Source organism: Schistocerca serialis, chromosome 9 (genome assembly GCF_023864345.2).
Source record: "Schistocerca serialis cubense isolate TAMUIC-IGC-003099 chromosome 9, iqSchSeri2.2, whole genome shotgun sequence".
NCBI lineage: Eukaryota > Metazoa > Arthropoda > Insecta > Orthoptera > Acrididae > Schistocerca > Schistocerca serialis.
The window spans coordinates 213,392,741-213,411,547 of NC_064646.1; the positions used below are offsets into that span (position 1 = coordinate 213,392,741).

Below are 18,807 nucleotides of genomic sequence, written 5' to 3' on the forward strand. Positions count from 1 at the left end.
CTACCACATTTGTATGTGACATATGAGCTAAGATTACATCTTACCCCTGCATTTTAATTTTGCAAATTATGGTTATATTTATTACATTTCTATATATTTGTGTAAGTTTTATTTAAAAATACTCATATTATTGGGGTTACAGGTTTTGTTCCACACAACCTTTGTGCTAACACCACTTCCTATAATGTATTTCAAAAGCATTTGTGTACAGGTGTGAGCGGCACGCTTGTTCCCCCCACTATCACAGTGTTACCACCACCCCCTAACAATGCAGTGGGATCGAGCCGCATGCTGCCTGTGTGTTGCTCTCCACCACTGCGGCTGCCACAGGAACAGCACTGGAACAATAGGAAACAATATCTCAAAGTACCACAAGTCTCATATGGTCGCAATCGTAGCCACAACTCTAGCTGTAAGTCGGGTCAGAATTCTCTATGAATAGTGCTCACAATTAGGGCTTGGAGAATGACTGTAGATGGTATAGACAACCAGTCCTACACTCTCCACAGTAGTGGCTGTAGGAGCTAGTCTCGCTCGAGCATTAATCCAGCTTCCTTAATATAGTGGTGCGTGTTCATGGGTGGAAACATTTAAGTCTGATTATATATGATCTATTTTACTGCTGTAAATTGACATAAATTTAAGATCTTTTTGGTGGGAACAGAACTTAAAAATCTACAGTTCTGCTTCTTACTAGGTTATTTTCTAGGTATTGGTGGTGAGTGGATGCAATATTAAACAATTCATGACTGCTGAACCTTCCATTGTTCCTTATTTGTTATTTTCTGTTTTTCACAGTAAAGTTCCATGAATTTATTTTGAAAATGGAGTTGTTATTGAATTTAAAAGAGTAGAGAGCTGAAAATTATTAACATTATTTTATGCAAGCCTGTTATCAATTGTGATACATACTTACAAGTTTTTAAATAGTAAATTTTCTCTCTTTTTGAATGACTTATGGCTTCAAGAAATGAACTGAAATACTTAGTGTTTATAAGTCTCTTGTTATTGTTACAGTAGAGCTTCTTACCATTCGATTACATCATATAATTGTTTTGTTCTCTGAGCAATTGTCGCAAAACGAACTATATTTTCAAATCTACCAAAGGGAATGACAAATGTGTTGATGGATAGAAACAGGCATGACAGAGAGAAATGTCAGAAATAACCTTATCATATAATAGATTGTAATGTGGAAGCTTTGGGTGTATGTGTTGTGGAGGCCCTGAGTTCAGTGAAAAGCTAGAAGAGGAGGAAGCAGTTACCTGTTTTGTAGACAGAATCACATTTAATAAGTAGACAGAAGGAATAATACAAGGGAGAAATGAACTGGAATATAAATAGTCTAAACTGAAGGAAATGTTAGTAATAAAGTTGGGTTTTCAGGTAGATAATAAAATGAAAGAATCTTGATGCATGAAAACAAAAAGAGGATAATGATGTACTGCCAAAAGCAAATTATTGATGGATAAAATATGTGAATGATAGGGAAACATGTCCTACAGAGAAAGGCAAGACCACTGATCTGTCATGTAGAATGAATGGAGGGAATTATTTTAGAAAGAAACTATACATTAATATTATTTAGCTGGCTGCCAGATTCTGTGACATATGGAAAGATCGGCTAGGTGAGTTATATTTTTGTTAATTTAATAACTTGGTATTTGTTCTGTCTGCTTTTTGAACAATAATTAAAATTACAGATGTGGTTCTTGCTTCTATTTATACAAAACTCAAACATGGTGGATGACCCAAGAAATTGTTTAATCATTTGCATTCTTTATGCTGTATCAGACAGGTTTTTAAAATGTGAAACACAAGGACTGGATATTGTGGTCATAAGTTTATGTTAATGTACTAAGGTGGCATAATTACTGCATGTACATGAATTGGATAGCAAAGAAATGTGCCATATGAAGGAGGATAGGATGTAAGAAATTTGTGGTCCTTTCAAACATTGTGTTATCTACAGTAATTGAATATTCAGTTTCTGAAGCATTTTAACCTGTGGAAAAGCTGTTCACAAAGATGTTAATATTACTTTAAGAGAATTGTTTTCCTTAGGTATATATATAAATCTTTTGCAGAAGATTATAATTACCTGTTGAAGTAGCCATGGCTGAGAGAAGACCGGCATCCTGTAATAATGACTATTAGTATAATTGATTGTGCAATGCTCTATTGGTAACTATGTGTTGCCTACTATCCTATTTTGTTAGTAGAGCATCATGTGCCATTTGTTATAGTTCTGTGGGTTGGAAAGATGTGATTGGGTACCAGAAAAGGGTTGCATTACAGTTGTCAGTCTAATAACAGTATTTTTAATTATTATTTTTTACTTGCGCATTTTTAAACAAGAGATTTCAGGTACTTTGATTCTACATTAGGTGGATTTAAGATGTGTGTTACTCCTTCATTGCTAGCATGACTGTTGGATCATCAGACAGCCCTAGAAATTTATATCTGATCGTATACTGAAAATAATTATTCTCTGATGGTTATTGTTGTTGTTGTTGTGGTCTTCAGTCCTGAGACTGGTTTGATGCAGCTCTCCATGCTACTCTATCCTGTGCAAGCTTCTTCATCTCCCAGTACCTACTGCAACCTACATCCTTCTGAATCTGCTTAGTGTATTCATCTCTTGGTCTCCCCCTATGATTTTTACCCTCCACGCTGCCCTCCAATACTAAATTGGTGATCCCTTGATGCCTCAGAACATGTCCTACCAACCGATCCCTTCTTCTGGTCAAGTTGTGCCACAAACTCCTCTTCTCCCCAATCCTATTCAGTACCTCCTCATTAGTTATGTGATCTACCCATCTAATCTTCAGCATTCTTCTGTAGCACCACATTTCGAAAGCTTCTATTCTCTTCTTGTCTAAACTATTTACCGTCCATGTTTCACTTCCATACATGGCTACACTCCATACAAATACTTTCAGAAATGACTTCCTGACACTTAAATCTATACTCGATGTTAACAAATTTCTCTTCTTCAGAAACGCTTTCCTTGCCATTGCCAGTCTACATTTTATATCCTCTCTACTTCGACCATCATCAGTTATTTTGCTCCCCAAATAGCAAAACTCCTTTACTACTTTAAGTGTCTCATTTCCTAATCTAATAATCTAATACCCTCAACTCTCTGATGGTAAAAATCTTTAAATTTTTCTACTTGCTCTACTGTTCTAGTACATTTTATGAATAATTCAAGAATTAGGGACTGTCAGTACATGTTTATCTATCTGAAAACCATGGATGTTCTGCCAACCTTGCCAGAATTGTACATTAAGAGAAAAGATATTGGGCAGAGTTTATTAGGTGCAACTGTTTTTTTTTTTTTTTTTTTTTTTTTTTTTTTTTTTTTTTTTTTTTTTTTTTTTTTTTTTTTTTATAATTATGCCTCATTCTACAGTAAAGTATGTACTGAAATCAGTCTCATCGTAGATCAAAATTATTTTATTTGCCTTGAATGACAAACATAAATCCCTGTCTTTGGCTTGCAGTGCTCGTCTAATTGAGCTATTCTGAATGCACATCTGTAATCAAACGAACACAATTCCTCAGGAGTGTTATTGACATTACTGGACTAGCATCTGCAGGGTGAAATAACATAGCAGGGGATAATCTCATACTCTACAAGGATGTGCAAGCTGAAATGAATCTTATGAACTATAGCTTCACCTTAGGCTTGCACGTAAGTCTATATTTAATGCGGGCAGCTTGAATTTGACAGAGATATCTGAGCACATATCATGGAGCGTGACCTTTTCGGTGCTCCTCTCCTCCATTACTGAGTGAGAGATTTCTTTCCGAATCCAACATTCTGACTGCTTATTCAATCAGTCTGAGAAATACTCTTTTCCCAGCTGTGTAATTCCATAAATACAGTTTCAGTTTTGTTTATGTAAGTGAATGTGCCAATGTTTTCACCAAATAAAGTTATTTTGTCATCCTATTGGTGTCGGTCACCTGGTCTGAATACTGCTTGTCTGGTCATTATTATTGCAATTGAGTACAGATATAAAACATTTCTACTTACCTAGCAATAGCACTGACGTATTCATCATCTCTCCCCTGGAAACCTGTTCTTGGAATTTTGTAGGTAGGTTTTTATGGGATTGGACACTTTTCTTCAGGAGTGTGACAGTTAAGACTTTTCAGCGTATCTCATACACATTGCTGTATGACTATTCTTCCTGACTATTCTTCTTAGTACACGCCCCTTGTTAACTTAATATAATATAATATAAAGCAACACACAGGGTAGTATTACAGTACAGTTGCTACAAATATTTGCAAGCAATGCAGTTTCTGGGTATCCTGCCAACGAATCTAACCCTGCCAGTGATTACTGTTGAGCCCATTGGTTGTTCCACTTATTCCAAATGTAGTTATTCTCAGATTTAATTAGCTTCTCCCAATTAAAATTTAGGCAGTCCTCTTCCGAATCCCATGCCACTTTCCTTGATGTTGAACTTGACCTCACTGAAGACCAGATACCCACTTCTGTCCACATTAAACCTACTAACAAGCTACTGTACTTACATTTTGACAGTTGCCTCCCTTTCCATGTCAAATATTCCCTCCCATACAGCTTTGGCTTTCAAGGCAAACATATTTGTTTCAATGCAGGCTCTTTACAGCAATACACCACCATTCTCACCTCAGCCTTCACTGGATGTAATTACCCCACCATCCTAGTTGAAAAACAGATGTCCTGGACCATCACATCCACCCTGGTATTGCTAATCCCTCCAAAAAACAGTTTCGGAGCATACCAATTGTCACTTGGTATTATCCTGGTCTTGAATGCATTAATCATGTACTTTGACAAGGCTATGACTCCCTAAATTCACGTCCTTAAATGAGATCCATTCTGTCTGAGATTCTGCCCACCACATCCAGAATAGCTTTTTGTCACCCTACCAGTCTGCCTAATATCCTTGCCAGAGCCTATGCTCCTTCTACACCCATCTTCCTATCCTGTGGCACCTACCCCTTTTTTGCCTCCACTTCAAGACTTGCCCTATGTTCCCTCCTACCACCACCTATGCCAGCCCACCTATAACAGCCCTGTAACTGGCAAAACACGCACTATCAAAGGAAGAGCCACCTGAGAAGTGACAAATGTCATATACCAGCTGTTATGTAAACACTGTTCAGCCTTTTACATTGGCATCACTACCACCAATCTATCAGCTAGGATGAATGAGCATAAGTAGAGGGTGTATACTGGCAACACACAATATCTTGTGGCAGAGCATTCTCTACAACATGATAGTCCTGACCTCGGTTCCTGTTTCACCACAAGCGCCATCTGGATTCTTCCCCCAGACACCAGTTTCTCAGAACTCTGCAGGTGGGAACTAGCACTACAACATGTCCTTGGTTCTCGGTACCCCCCTGGCCTTAATTTACATTAATTTCTTCCATCTCAGCGTTCCTTCACAGCAACTGTTCCTTTCTTCACTCTGTTGTAGTTTTCTACATCTTTCACTTTCTGACCTGTCTACTGTTCTCTGACCCCCACCTACCTTTGTTACATACAATGCATTTAGCTTTTCACTCATGTTAATTCATGTACTATGTTTTTGCAGTAATCTCTGTCTTGCATCGTGTGGCACAGTCCCCAACAAACAGTCTTTCTTTCTCATCCTGTCCGGTAAGTCTCCCCTGACCAGCAGTTCTTGGTGACTTTTCCGAAATCCACCCCTTTCCCTAAACCACTCCAGTCCTTTTTTCCTTCACCCCTCTTCCTTCCTCTTTAGCCCTTCTGTGGGAAGGACTGGCTCTGAAAGCTTGCATAACTATAACCTTCTTATATGTGTGTGTTCTCCTGCCGCCACTTGGTGAGTAGATTTTTTTTTATTTATCCAGTTACATTATATTGTCAGTCATTTCTATTGCATGACTAACTCTAGTTGTTACTCATTACTCCTGTAGCCAAGGGATACTACATTTTTACTCCTCATGAAGTACTTAATTTTACATTTCTCCTCAATTAAAGGAAGTTGCTGATATTTCCACTGGGTACATCTCCATTCAGGATTGAACTGAAAATCTTTTATGATGAAACCTCCAGAACATGATGAATGAAAAAATGAATTCTTGTAGAGTGATTTTTCATAATAATTGATCTGATAAGTGTTCACTGATATAGATAATGTGGAGTAATAAACTTACCTCACTTCTTGCGTCACACATGAAACTGTGTGTGTCTGTGGATCTCTTATAGAAGAGAACAGTACATTGTATTCTATACATCAACACATCTTCAGCCTCAACACATGTATGTGTAGATACCTATATGGAGGGGTATTCTGAGAAACAGTGGAATCCTTTTATTCCAAAATTTGAAAAGTATTGGAACCTTGTGGTTGCTTTACCTCTGTCAGTGCCATGGTGAATAATCTGTATTTGATTTGACATTATTAGCATTACTGAATGCTATCCAGGTTGCTAATGTGAAGCTTGTGTTTTATATGTAGACACAGAATGTAATGTTTGAACTGAGAATTAGAATTTCATTACATTTATAAATGAATGGCTTAGGACAGTAATTCTGAAGATAAATTCCACTAGCTGTTGGGAGAATGCCCTGCTTATGAAATCTGAAATGTCTTCTGGTTCAGAGTGGATTTATGTCAACTGCAAGTTTCATATATAGTTGGCACAGATCCATTTAGGCCTTAAAGTTGTGTTAACATTTAGTGAATACAGATGCTTCTTGGTGCATCCAGTATTTTGATTGTGTGTGATGATTTAAAACTTTATACTGAGCTGGGGTTCAAACTCCAATGCCTGTCTTTTGTGAGCACTCACTTCTAATTATGCCATCTGTGTAGGTCTCTGGGACTGACATGAAAGTGCAGCTTGTCAGTAGCTCCTGCCCTTTCCTTCCAAACTCTGCAAATGGTCTACACTGATTTTGTGAGAGAAGCAATCTACTAGACAATTTGTATAGTGGTATGTTGTGTTTCATTTAATATCTTTGAAAGTTTTATGTTGAATGTAAATCTTTAAGAAACACTACATTTAAATTTATATATGTGTCACTGAAAGACAAAATGAAAATGTTTCACTTCCAGTTATGTCACCAGGCTAGTAACTAATGACGTTCAAAAATTTGGAGTTTCTGAGTTCATCTACATCTACATTGATACTCTAAAAACCACTGTACTTGGTAGATGGTATTTACTGCAGTACTATTCCAAATGTTGTGGCACTATCTTTTTCCACTCACAGATGGAGTGTGGAAAAAATAACTGCTTAAATGCCGCGGTGTGCGCTATAATTATTCTAATCTTCTCTACACAGTCCATTCAGGGGCAATATGTAGGAGGCTGTAGTATTTTCATAAATTCCTTACTCAACAGTCATTCTCAAAACTATGTAAGTACGTTATCACAGGATAGTTGCCATCTCTCTTCAAGTGTCTGTAAGTTTAGTTTTTCCAGCATTTCTGATGTTCTCCATTGAGTCAAACAAACATATGACCGTTTGTGCTGCAATTGTTTGCATACGTTAAGCATTTTCTGTAAGTCCTATTTAGTGTGAGTCCCACTCATTTTCTGCAATTTTCCAGGATGGTTCAAATGAGTGTTCTGTAAACAATCTCTTTTGTTGACTGACTGTATTTTTCCCATATCCTACCAATGGGCCAAAGTTTGCCACTAGCTTTACCTGTGATTCAGCCTAGATGGTCATTTGTTTTGATCTGAAATGTATTTCTGCTGCTTCTCTTTTTTTGTCTTTAGTTGGTCAAATTACTTGAGGTATATATATTCATGTTTGTTTACAGTAGGCACAAACCATTCATGTGGAAGTGTTGAAATCAACAATACGGCACACTATATTTTTTTGTTCTTAGTGTTGTTTATGTTACTATACCTTCAATCTAGATAGAACTGACCACAGCATCCTACATTATATGTAATTCCATCTGTTTTCAGGGAGTTACGCTGCTATCTTTTTTTAAACAGGTCCAATTTTTTATGTGTCTCATTATAGTGAAAGAAAGAAACATTACCATTATCTTTCTTTTGCAAGAAAGGAATGTAAATGATGACATATTTGATCTCATATTACATATGTAAAGCCAAACCATAATTAATTAAATCTATCTCCCAATTTTTGTTCATGATAGTTCAAATTGTAGTTATAAATTTTAACTGAAAGGTTTCTCTACCTCACTTTTTGTATTTGATTTATGTGCAGTAGCAGTTCGTAAGTTACTTTTTTGATTACTTTTTGATAATTTACAGTACTGAAAAGTGTTTTACTCGAGATGTATTAGCAATATTCTATATGAATGTTTGCTCCACACAGCTACATGGACATTTATTGATTTGATGAAGATCGTTACAATAAAGGAGTCTTTAAACAGAACAAGTATCCTCAAACCATTGTTAGACTCTGTTATAATATAAATTTCCTAGCAGAAAATAGACTAAAATAAGATCTCTCCCATACAAAATGTGTAGTGACTATAAGTGAACAAAATAATTTTGACAGATCTTCCCAACCTTCTAACATCAAACATTCTTTTTGTTTTACGCTATTTATTGTGTGTAGGATAAGTAGTTTTATGGAACAAATGAAATACATTGTAGAACTGTCCACACTTGGTAATTAGCACCATAATTTTCATATACTAGTGTTAATTTCCTGGCTTTTACATCTGACCAGTAAATTCTTGTTTTACAAATTACTCTATATCCCCTGCAGTATCTATCAGTCTTCATGATGTAGAAAAAAGTATTCCTCCTAAATGAAGCAAAAGCACATAGTAAACAATTCTGTATGTCAAACATGCTACACCAATGATTTTTAGTTTTTGGTCAAGAATTAATAGTTATGAAAGATGCTACAGAAACATAGAGCATGTCTATTGAAGAAAATTTATGTTTGGAGGAAAAGCAAAATGAAACTTTTCAAATAACTCAGTTAAGTGATTTTTGCTCTTCATTTCATCAGAAGGCTAGGAGTGAGACAAACTCACAAGTTATGTATTTAATTTCATTTGGTACTAAATTATAATCAGAATAATGTAAGGAATAAAGGTAAGAACTCACTGAATAGTAGAAGCTTTGAGTCATCCAAAGGTACATAAAAAGAGTGGAAACTTTGCTACCTTTCAGCGGAATCCTTTTTGTGTTGATACATAGTGCTGATTGACTACAATATTAATCAGATGGTGCAACATAATTGATAGGCAAGTGTGTGTGCATGTGTGTGTGTGTGTGTGTGTGTGTGTGTGTGTGTGTGTGTGTGTGTGTGTGTAACCCCACCTGTTTAAATGGTCAGGCACTATAGCTGTACAATTCATACTTGTCTCATTAAAATTGTTAAAGGACTTGCAATACAGTGGCCAAACTACCCCGCTTGGGGCCTCCTGCCCAACAATGCCATAGGTCATATCATTTCATTTTTTGTTGTAAATAATCAACTATGGTCGAAAAGGAAGAGTAATGTCCAACAGTCTTCATTATTATTCATGAAAACTGTCTGTTGTCCAAGAAGAAAAGATGTAATTTCTCTCAGCAAAATAAAATTTCATTTTTGGCAATCCCCCCCCCCCCCCCTCGCTGTTCCATCAGGGCATTATTATTTGAAAACTTGAAGCTTGTGCCGTGATATTAAACTAAATACTTTTTACTGCCATATCCACTTATCTGTAAATGTTCTGTATATGGTCATACTGAAGTACCAACTATGTTAATGACTTCTAAATTAGCATATTACATGTTGTTTTGTAGTGCTTGGTATCATGTGTAACTGACTGCATTAAATTTTTTTATTAATTGTAGATCATTATAAAAGCCAGATTAAGTAAATTTTGACTAAACAGAGGGAAGTTGGAATTTTTTTAAATTAACTACTTTGATGTAACTTATACAGACATAACTTCAGGTGTGTTCATTTTGTAAGTTCAGTAAAATATTTATTAATTTAATTATGGAATATTTAATAACTTTCTAATACAGATACCTACAAAGATTTTGAAACTTCTGGCCATCAGTATGTGAATGTGTATTCTGTCTCAAGTTTTTATGACTGTAATATTGAATTGTTTAGCCTGTAGTCTGTCTAATGTTGAAGCAAGACTGAATTGTAAAGGGAGAGCTTGGTCTTCTTCCTAAGCTGCTTGAATTCTGTGATAGATGTACTTCCAAGGTAGACAAATTATTTTATATTCTGGGGAACTGCAGCTGTTGAAAGGCAGCATTCTGTACTAGGGACTTAGATGAGACATAGTTAAGTACAAAAATATCTGTGTAAAAGTATCACATATTCATGTTTGCCAGGTACATAATTACAGGGCACCTATTTGATTTTGTTTATTAAGTTATTAAACTCACTTTTGGAATGAATTTCTTTCCTGAACAAATTCCTCTGTTAAGTTATTGCATTTTGCTATCATTAGTATTCTAATTACTTACTTACTGGATTTGTAATTTTCTGAAACTTATTTATCAAATGGTGTTATCATCCACTGGTCACTTCTAGAAATTTTGTGTTTAGTTATGTAAATATTGTCTTCTAACAAACTGCATGAACTTGCTATAAATAGTGCCTCTATTACTTTTGTTTTAACACCATGAGTATTTATTGAGCATGTACAGCTTAGCTTATTTTAGCTCATCACCTTTTTGTTTTTGCACCTAATACATTAAGAAATTCAGTTTTTTCAATACATAAGTGCAGCTTGTAAATGTATTATAATTATATGTGGACTTAAATGACTGTTTAAGGGTAATAAATCGTATTTTTAGTAAATGTATACTTTTTCTGTTCTTCTTCTTCACTGTCTTCTAATTTTTCATAATATTATGAGATTTGCAAAGGGAAAGTTATTTTATGACATTTCTTTCCAAATTTTGGTGTACTACCACAAAACTGAATATTCAGTTTGCTTATTGAGTTACTCACTTAGCTAGCTGTGATTATTATGAACTGATGAATTGCAGAAGGAAATGAATACTTCTCTGAAACAATATGTTGCAATTTCCAGGCTTGTCGAGCAATTCAAGTAGCACAACAGCTGGAGGAAGTGTGTGTGCAGCAGGGAATGTCACCAGTGGCACTACAGTACCCCTAGCCACACAAGCTGGGCATGGTGAACAGAATACACTTGCATACGTCGGGGTGCCCAGTGCACAATCCTATCAGGCACTGCCGGCTCCTCTGGGTACCCAGCCGCAATATGTAATGCCTGTGCTAGCGCCAGCTGCTCCACCAGGACCCCAGCAGCAGACCTATGTGCCAACACACACAGCACGGCTTATGCCGCAGATACCGACAGCGGCAGCTGCTGCTACTGCAGGTGCAGCTGCTGGTATACCTGGAATACTAACAACACCGTATGATCTAGACAGTATGTGGCAGCCCTTGTTGTCATTAGTGCATGATCCTGTGACCATGTTATTATCCTGTAACATGCCTCATGAAAATAGAAAATTTCAATGGCAGTGGATTTATTGCAATAGCTTTCTTCATTATAATGTATGGTGTATTTAAACTTGCTGTTGGATTGTATCTACTGGCCGAGCAAAGTTCCACAGAAACAGCATTGTATTTTGTTTACAGCATTTTTTTAATTTCCATATTTTGCATCATGTTCTGCATCCAATTGTCAGATTGTCAGATTAAGTTACAAGAATTTTGACACAGTTTCTCTGCTGTTTCCCTTTTTCTAGGAAATGTTTCATCAGTATCAATTAGGCCGGTATTACACTATCAAATTTCTTTGTCAAAGTTTTGATCAAAGATGTGATCAAATATTCCGTCAAATATATTTGACAAAGATGTTTGACATAGTGCTAGAAGAGGTATTACACTGTCGTCATATTTTTCGTCAAAGTTCAAGATGACTGACAACAACAAGTTGTTATTAACTGCAGCAGTTGCATGTACCACAACTGCACTGTGTGTATATGCAGAAGAGAAGCAGGGGGGGAAAAAAGGAAACATACCTGGGTGAAGCCGTGGGTTTTACGACGACACAATAAAAGCATTCAACAAAACTTGTTACGTGAGCTTATAGTGGATGACGTCAAGTCATACATCAATTACTTAAGAATGTATGAGCATACATTTCTGTATGTGCTCAATGAAGTGTATCCTCATATCACAAAGCACAATATTCACTTAAGAACTGCTACATCTGCAGAAGACAGGCTCAATGTAACACTCCAATTCCTTGCTACAAGAGAGGGTTAGGTTAGGTTAGGTTAGGATAGGTCAGGTCTCCAATCTTAGTAATCTATTTTTGTATTCAGCGTGCCTCACGTTGTAAAGCGCCTCATCTGATTCATACATCTCTAATAATTTTGTGGTTGTCGGCACACACCAATTGTATTTACCCGCAATGTTTATAAAAACACTACAGACGACAGAATGCAGTGATGCTAGTGCTCCATGTGGTAACATTTCACATTGCAGTGAACAGAAGAAAAGCGACTTCTTTGATCAAATCTACAGTGAGGCCCTAGATTTAATCAAATATTGGATGACATTTGACAAAGTTCCTTATCACGCCATCAAATATCTTTGACAAAGAAATTTGATAGTGTAATACCGACCTTAGATAAGTCGCTGGGCAAAGGTATTTATCATTGGGAGCAACCTAATCTTCTGCAAATATAAATATATATCATCATTATTGGAAATGTTTGGTGTCCTGGCCACAAATCCTTTTAATATTGGCAGCCAGCGAAGCATAATGTAGAACATGTATCTGAAAATTTGAAATCGAGCAGTGGGCCTAAACCTTTTACACCAGCACTGTACTGAGTGGGTGGGAATAGGTCCCTGCCAAGGCCACAGGCATGGAAGAGTTGCAAAAACTTACACAAAAAAAAAGACAAATGAGAAAGAATGATGGGTTAAGAGTTAACAGGGAGAGGAATGAGAGCTCTCCTATTCTTTTTATTCTTATGATTCATGTACAAGGAAAAGTGTTTCCCTTGGTCTGTGTCATAAACACACATTATTGTCACCATCCACTAGAAAGAAAAGACCACAACAGACAGACATTAAATGTTTGTACGATTCACACAGCTCCCACTTATTCAGTTTGCTCATGTTCAGCAATGAAGTTCTTTCTATTACTTCTATACAGTATTGTAGATTGTTACAGGCCAGTGAGTGGGTGTTTGATCAAAGGCTTTTAAGATTTTTGCTGAATGAGGATTGAAGTGACATGTGGCAGTGGAAGAAGCAAGCAGAAAAGATGGAGGTGATATGTAATTTATTTACCCTTCAAGCCAGTACTTCTCCTGCTCTCAAGTTTCAGTTGGTACAGTCTGCTGTATAAATATAAAAGACTGCAAGAATAAATCTTCTGTGGCTGATTAATAATATTATAAGAGTTATTAGTAATGCCTGTAGACAGTTCATCTACACTGAATCTTCATGCAAACAAACATATGCTTTGCCATTCTTCGGCTGCATTGCCCAAGTATCTGTTGTCATAAGAAGTAGATCTTATTTATATATTAGATATTTCGTTATTCTAGTGTGAAAGAAACTCTTGACACATTCTGCAGCATAAGAAACTTTTAGTTAATTTGCCTATCATTGTCTGAAATGCTTAACCCATATACTGCCTGTATCAAATGTCACTGGGCAGTGGTTTTAACTGTGCTTCATTATTAAACTTTCTTACAGAAGTATTATATTTTCCAAACCTGTGTAGAAAAACAATTGCAGATAGGTAGTTTTTTTTGTTTTATGAAAGGAGGTTTGAGTTTGCTTGTTTGCGGAGGTGCAGGATCATTTTGTTACAGCTCTGTTTAGTACCAAGGAATTTTGAGTTATTGATAACATAAGACTATTCAGAGTTCTTAAGATATTTACACCAAAGCTCCACACGGGTTGCAATGGAAGTATCTGCGCTAGAGTTGTAGACAGATGCATACGAGTAAAACTGTGAAGTGAACTCATACACTAAAACAAATCTTCCCTGATGGCAAAAAAGGAAATCTAAAATTTTCAATAGATGCCACAAACAAAAAGTTTAAACCCTGATAAAGTTGAATAATTTAAATACAATGTAACATTAATCTTCTAAAAGTAAATGATTGTTCATAAAATCTTTGATAATCCTGATGGTTATGGTCCTTGAACAGGCCTGAGCAGCATATGGTTCCTGAAGAGGGCAGCAACCATTTTAATAGTTGTGGGGGACATTCTGGATGATTAACTTATCTGACTTTGTACTCTGGCAAGGCTGAAAGCAAAGGCAGATTACAGCTGTTATATTTCCCATGGACATATAGCTCTACTGTAAGATTTAAGGATGATAGCATCTAGCATCCTCTTGGATAAAATATTCCTGAGGTAAAATAATCCCCTATACAGATCTTCAAGTGGAGACTAATCAGGACAACATTTTTATTTTAAAAAATACTTGTAAAGTGAAATGCATAGGCTGAAGTCAGATATAGTGGGAGTAAGTGCAGTGAAAGAAAGAACACAATTTCTGGTCAGGGGAGTATAGAGATATCAACACATCATCACATGGAGGTAGTGCCAGGACAGGTCTGATAATGAATAAGAAAGTAGGAATGTAGATGAGCTGTTATAAACATTGGATACATTATTACAGCCCAGATAGAGACCAAGCCTCACCTACTACAATAGTACAAATTTATATAGGTATTAACTCAGTAGATGATGAGATTGAAACAATGATATTATAAAAGAAATACTCAGATCATTAAGAGAGACAAAAATGTAACTATCATGAGAGACTGGAGCTAAATGGCAGCAAAAAAAGACGAAGAAATGTAGGAACTAAAAGGGAAGGCAATGCATTAGCATACAGGGCAATTTAACCACTGCATGTGATTGGCTTATGAATCATGAAAGAAGGCTGTGTATGTACACTGATGTGACCTACAGCACCAGAAAGTTTAAGATATTTTTTATTAACATAAGACAAAGATTTAAAAATCAGCAAAACATTTTTTGGTAGCGTTTGTAGACTGTACATAATTTATTGGTAACTGCTGATTGAAATTATGAGAAGACTCTTGGGGAGAAATTTATAAAGCAGACAGTGTTGATAAAAATAATTAACTTTTTCTTAAATATACTCCAAAGCCAATTTGAGTCTTGTTTTCCCTAAAACAAATTGGGGAAAATTTGAACACGAGAGTAAGGATATGGAGTGGATAACTACTGGAATTAAGGTATTTTGTTCTAGGATGAGGAAACTATATCTAATTCATATGACAAGTTGTAATTGAGATTTGAAACTTTATGTCCACCTGTATGGTAAGATCCTTCTGTGTGTCATTATAAATGTGAAACTCATGAACAACACTAAAAAATTAAAACACTCCACAAATAAGGCAAAAACTATTTAGAACATTATTAAACAAAAAAAGACAAAACTTATCATCCAAATGAAACCAAGTCCTCAAAAAATATGTCTGGCAGAATTGATGACACTTTCAAACTTTTGGCTATCAGGTTGTTCGTCACAGTGGCACTAATAAAAATCAAATACAAATGCATATCTAAAAACAAAGATGATGTGACTTACCAAACGAAAGCGTTGCAGGTCGATAGACACACAAACAAACACAAACATACACACAAAATTCAAGCTTTCGCAACAAACTGTTGCCTCATCAGGAAAGAGGGAAGGAGAGGGAAAGACGAAAGGATGTGGGTTTTAAGGGAGAGGGTAAGGAGTCATTCCAAACCCGGGAGCGGAAAGACTTACCTTAGGGGGAAAAAAGGACGGGTATACACTCACACACACATATGTGTGGATGGATATGTGTGTGAGTGCGAGTGTATACCCGTCCTTTTTTCCGCCTAAGGTAAGTCTTTCTGCTCCCGGGATTGGAATGACTCCTTACCCTATCCCTTAAAACCCACATCCTTTCGTCTTTCCCTCTCCTTCGCTCTTTCCTGATGAGGCAACAGTTTGTTGCGAAAGCTTGAATTTTGTGTGTATGTTTGTGATTGTTTGTGTGTCTATCGACCTGCAACGCTTTCGTTTGGTAAGTCACATCATCTTTGTTTTTAGATATGCATTTGTATTTGATTTTTATTAGTGCCACTGTGACGAACAACCTGATAGCCAAAAGTTTGAAAGTGTCATCAATTCTGCCAGACATATTTTTTGAGGACTTGGTTTCATTTGGATGATAAGTTTTGTCTTTTTTTGTTTAATAATGTTCTAAATAGTTTTTGCCTTATTTGTGGAGTGTTTTAATTTTTTAGTGTTGTTCATGAGTTTCACATTTATAATGACACACAGAAGGATCTTACCATACAGGTGGACATAAAGTTTCAAATCTCAATTACAACTTGTCATATGAATTAGATATAGTTTCCTCATCCTAGAACAAAATACCTTAATTCCAGTAGTTATCCACTCCATATCCTTACTCCCGTGTTCAAATTTTCCCCAATTTGTTTTAGGGAAAACAAGACTCAAATTGGCTTTGGAATATATTTAAGAAAAAGTTAATTATTTTTATCAACACTGTCTGCTTTATAAATTTCTCCCCAAGAGTCTTCTCATAATTTCAATCAGCAGTTCCCAATAAATTATGTACAGTCTACAAACGCTACCAAAAAATGTTTTGCTGATTTTTAAATCTTTGTCTTATGTTAATAAAAAATATCTTAAACTTTCTGGTGCTGTAGGTCACATCAGTGTACATACACAGCCTTCTTATCAGGAATGATCAATAGAGGAGATAAAGAACATAAAAAGGTGAAAGAATGATTTGTCGCAAGCTGTTTGGCAAGCATGATAGCATTACAGATACGCTCATCAAATTCCAGTGGCAGGAACTACAAAAAATTTCATTTTGAATACAGAGAGGTTTACCATTAATATTCCAATAGTAAGTTCCAAGAAAAGTCGCATAATATTTTACTTCCTCTCTTACACATCTCAACAAATGGCCATGACTGTAAAATCTGGAACTGAAGCTCAAGTAGTGCTTAATGACAGCCATTCTTCCCATGCATAGTTCATGAGTGAAACATGAAAATAGGAAGGGAGTTGTTATGAGAGGGTGTCAGGGGTACCCTCCAAAATGCATCACAAGCTGATGTGGTGAGTGTATATATAGCTGGGATTGTAGAAGCAGACCTTTCTACACTGGCAAAAACTGTGTTAACTGTGCTACACACACACACACACACACACACACACACACACACACACACACGATGAACAGCTATTTATGGCTGCTGATGATGCTGTAGTGTATGGGAAGATGATGATGTTGAGAGACTGTAGCAGGATACAAAGTGACTTAGAAAAAATTTCTAGTGTAGAATAGTGTGAGTTAATGCAGATGAGTAGGAAACAGAATCCTGTAACATTCTAATACAGCATTAGTAATCTGCTGCTGACACAGTTACACTGATTAAATATTTAGGCGTAATGTTGCTAAGCAGTGTGAGCATGTCAAGTTGGTAGTAAGGAAGATAAATGCTTGACTTCAAATTTTATTGGGAGAATTTTGGGATAATGTAGCTCATCTATAAAGGAGACTGCATGTAGAATGTTAGTGAAGCCTATTCTTGAATACTGCTCGAGTGTTTAGGATACCCATCACTTCAGATCAAATGAAGACTTAGAAGTTATTCAGAGGCATGCTGCTGGATTTGTTGCCAGCAGGTCCGATCAACACATTAGTATTATGGAGATATTTCATAAATTGATACGGGAATCCCTGGAGGAAAGACAACATACTTTTTGTGAGGTACTATTGCCGAAATTTAGAGAACCGGCATTTGAGGCCGACAGCAGATCGATTCTACTGCTGCCAATGTACATTTCATGTAATGACCTTGTAGATAAGAGGAGAGACATTAGGACATATACAGAGGCTTATAAACATTTTTCCCTCGCTCTCTTTGCAATTGGAACTGGAAAGGAAATGGCTAGTAGTGGTTCATGGTACCCTCCACCATGCACTGAACAGGAGCGTGTATGTGGATGTGGATAATTTATGTTGGTGGATAATTAATATTCATTATTTTAGTAGCCAGAAATGCTTGAGTTTTGGACTGCAATATGTTCTGAGCTCAGTGCCAAATGCAAGCAGTCAGTCATCAAGTATCTGGTTGGTGTCTTCATGTTCAATGTCCTTTCAGATGAGCAACAGCACCAAAAAAATCTTTTGGGGGTTGCATGAAACTCCATCTCTCCATTATGACCTGCTTGCTCCAAATGTTTAGGCTCTACACTTTTGTTAGCAGGAAGATATGAGAAGAACTTCTAACATTTCAGGAAAATCTCATGCTTACTCTTCTGTAAGCGGAATGTCTCACATAAAAAGTACTGAAATTTCAAAAGCGCGTGGAATACATTACAGTCTCTTCTTGTCTCATTGGAAATAGTTATAGGTCACTTTTCACTTTTATTTGAGCAGTGGTCACACAAGAATATTTCTGGAAACCTAATTGGTATCCACCTCAATGGTTATTTGTAGCCAGTAACCTGGTCATGAACTACATGTTTTAAGGCTGTAGGGGTGAAAGGAGAGAATACTCCAGTTAAATGTTCCACTGAAAATGAAGTCAGCAGACATGAAGTACAGCCATAATGCAATCAGATGAAGCAATCAGTCAGAAGACTTCTTGTTTGAGGAATCATTCAGGCTTTTACCTGGTGCATTTTAAGAAAACCTAAGGCACAATGGAGGAACAGGGATTTTAATCGTTTATAGATGACAGTAGTCTCAGATTTGAGAAGTTGTGTATGTGTGAACTGCTGCAACTTACATCCACCTGAACCTGTTTATTGTAGTCAAGCCTCCC

General features: G+C 36.4%; 1 protein-coding gene across 1 annotated transcript in view; it reads left to right on the forward strand.

Annotated features, from left to right (window-relative positions):
• The window catches only part of LOC126419598 (peripheral-type benzodiazepine receptor-associated protein 1-like), an 843,217-nt gene that overhangs the window by 613,551 nt on the left and 210,859 nt on the right, over positions 1-18,807 (forward strand). The window contains exon 9 of the mRNA XM_050086786.1: positions 11,018-11,380. Within this exon, the coding sequence (XP_049942743.1) occupies positions 11,018-11,380 (363 nt within the window). The remainder of the gene's footprint in view (positions 1-11,017; positions 11,381-18,807) is intronic.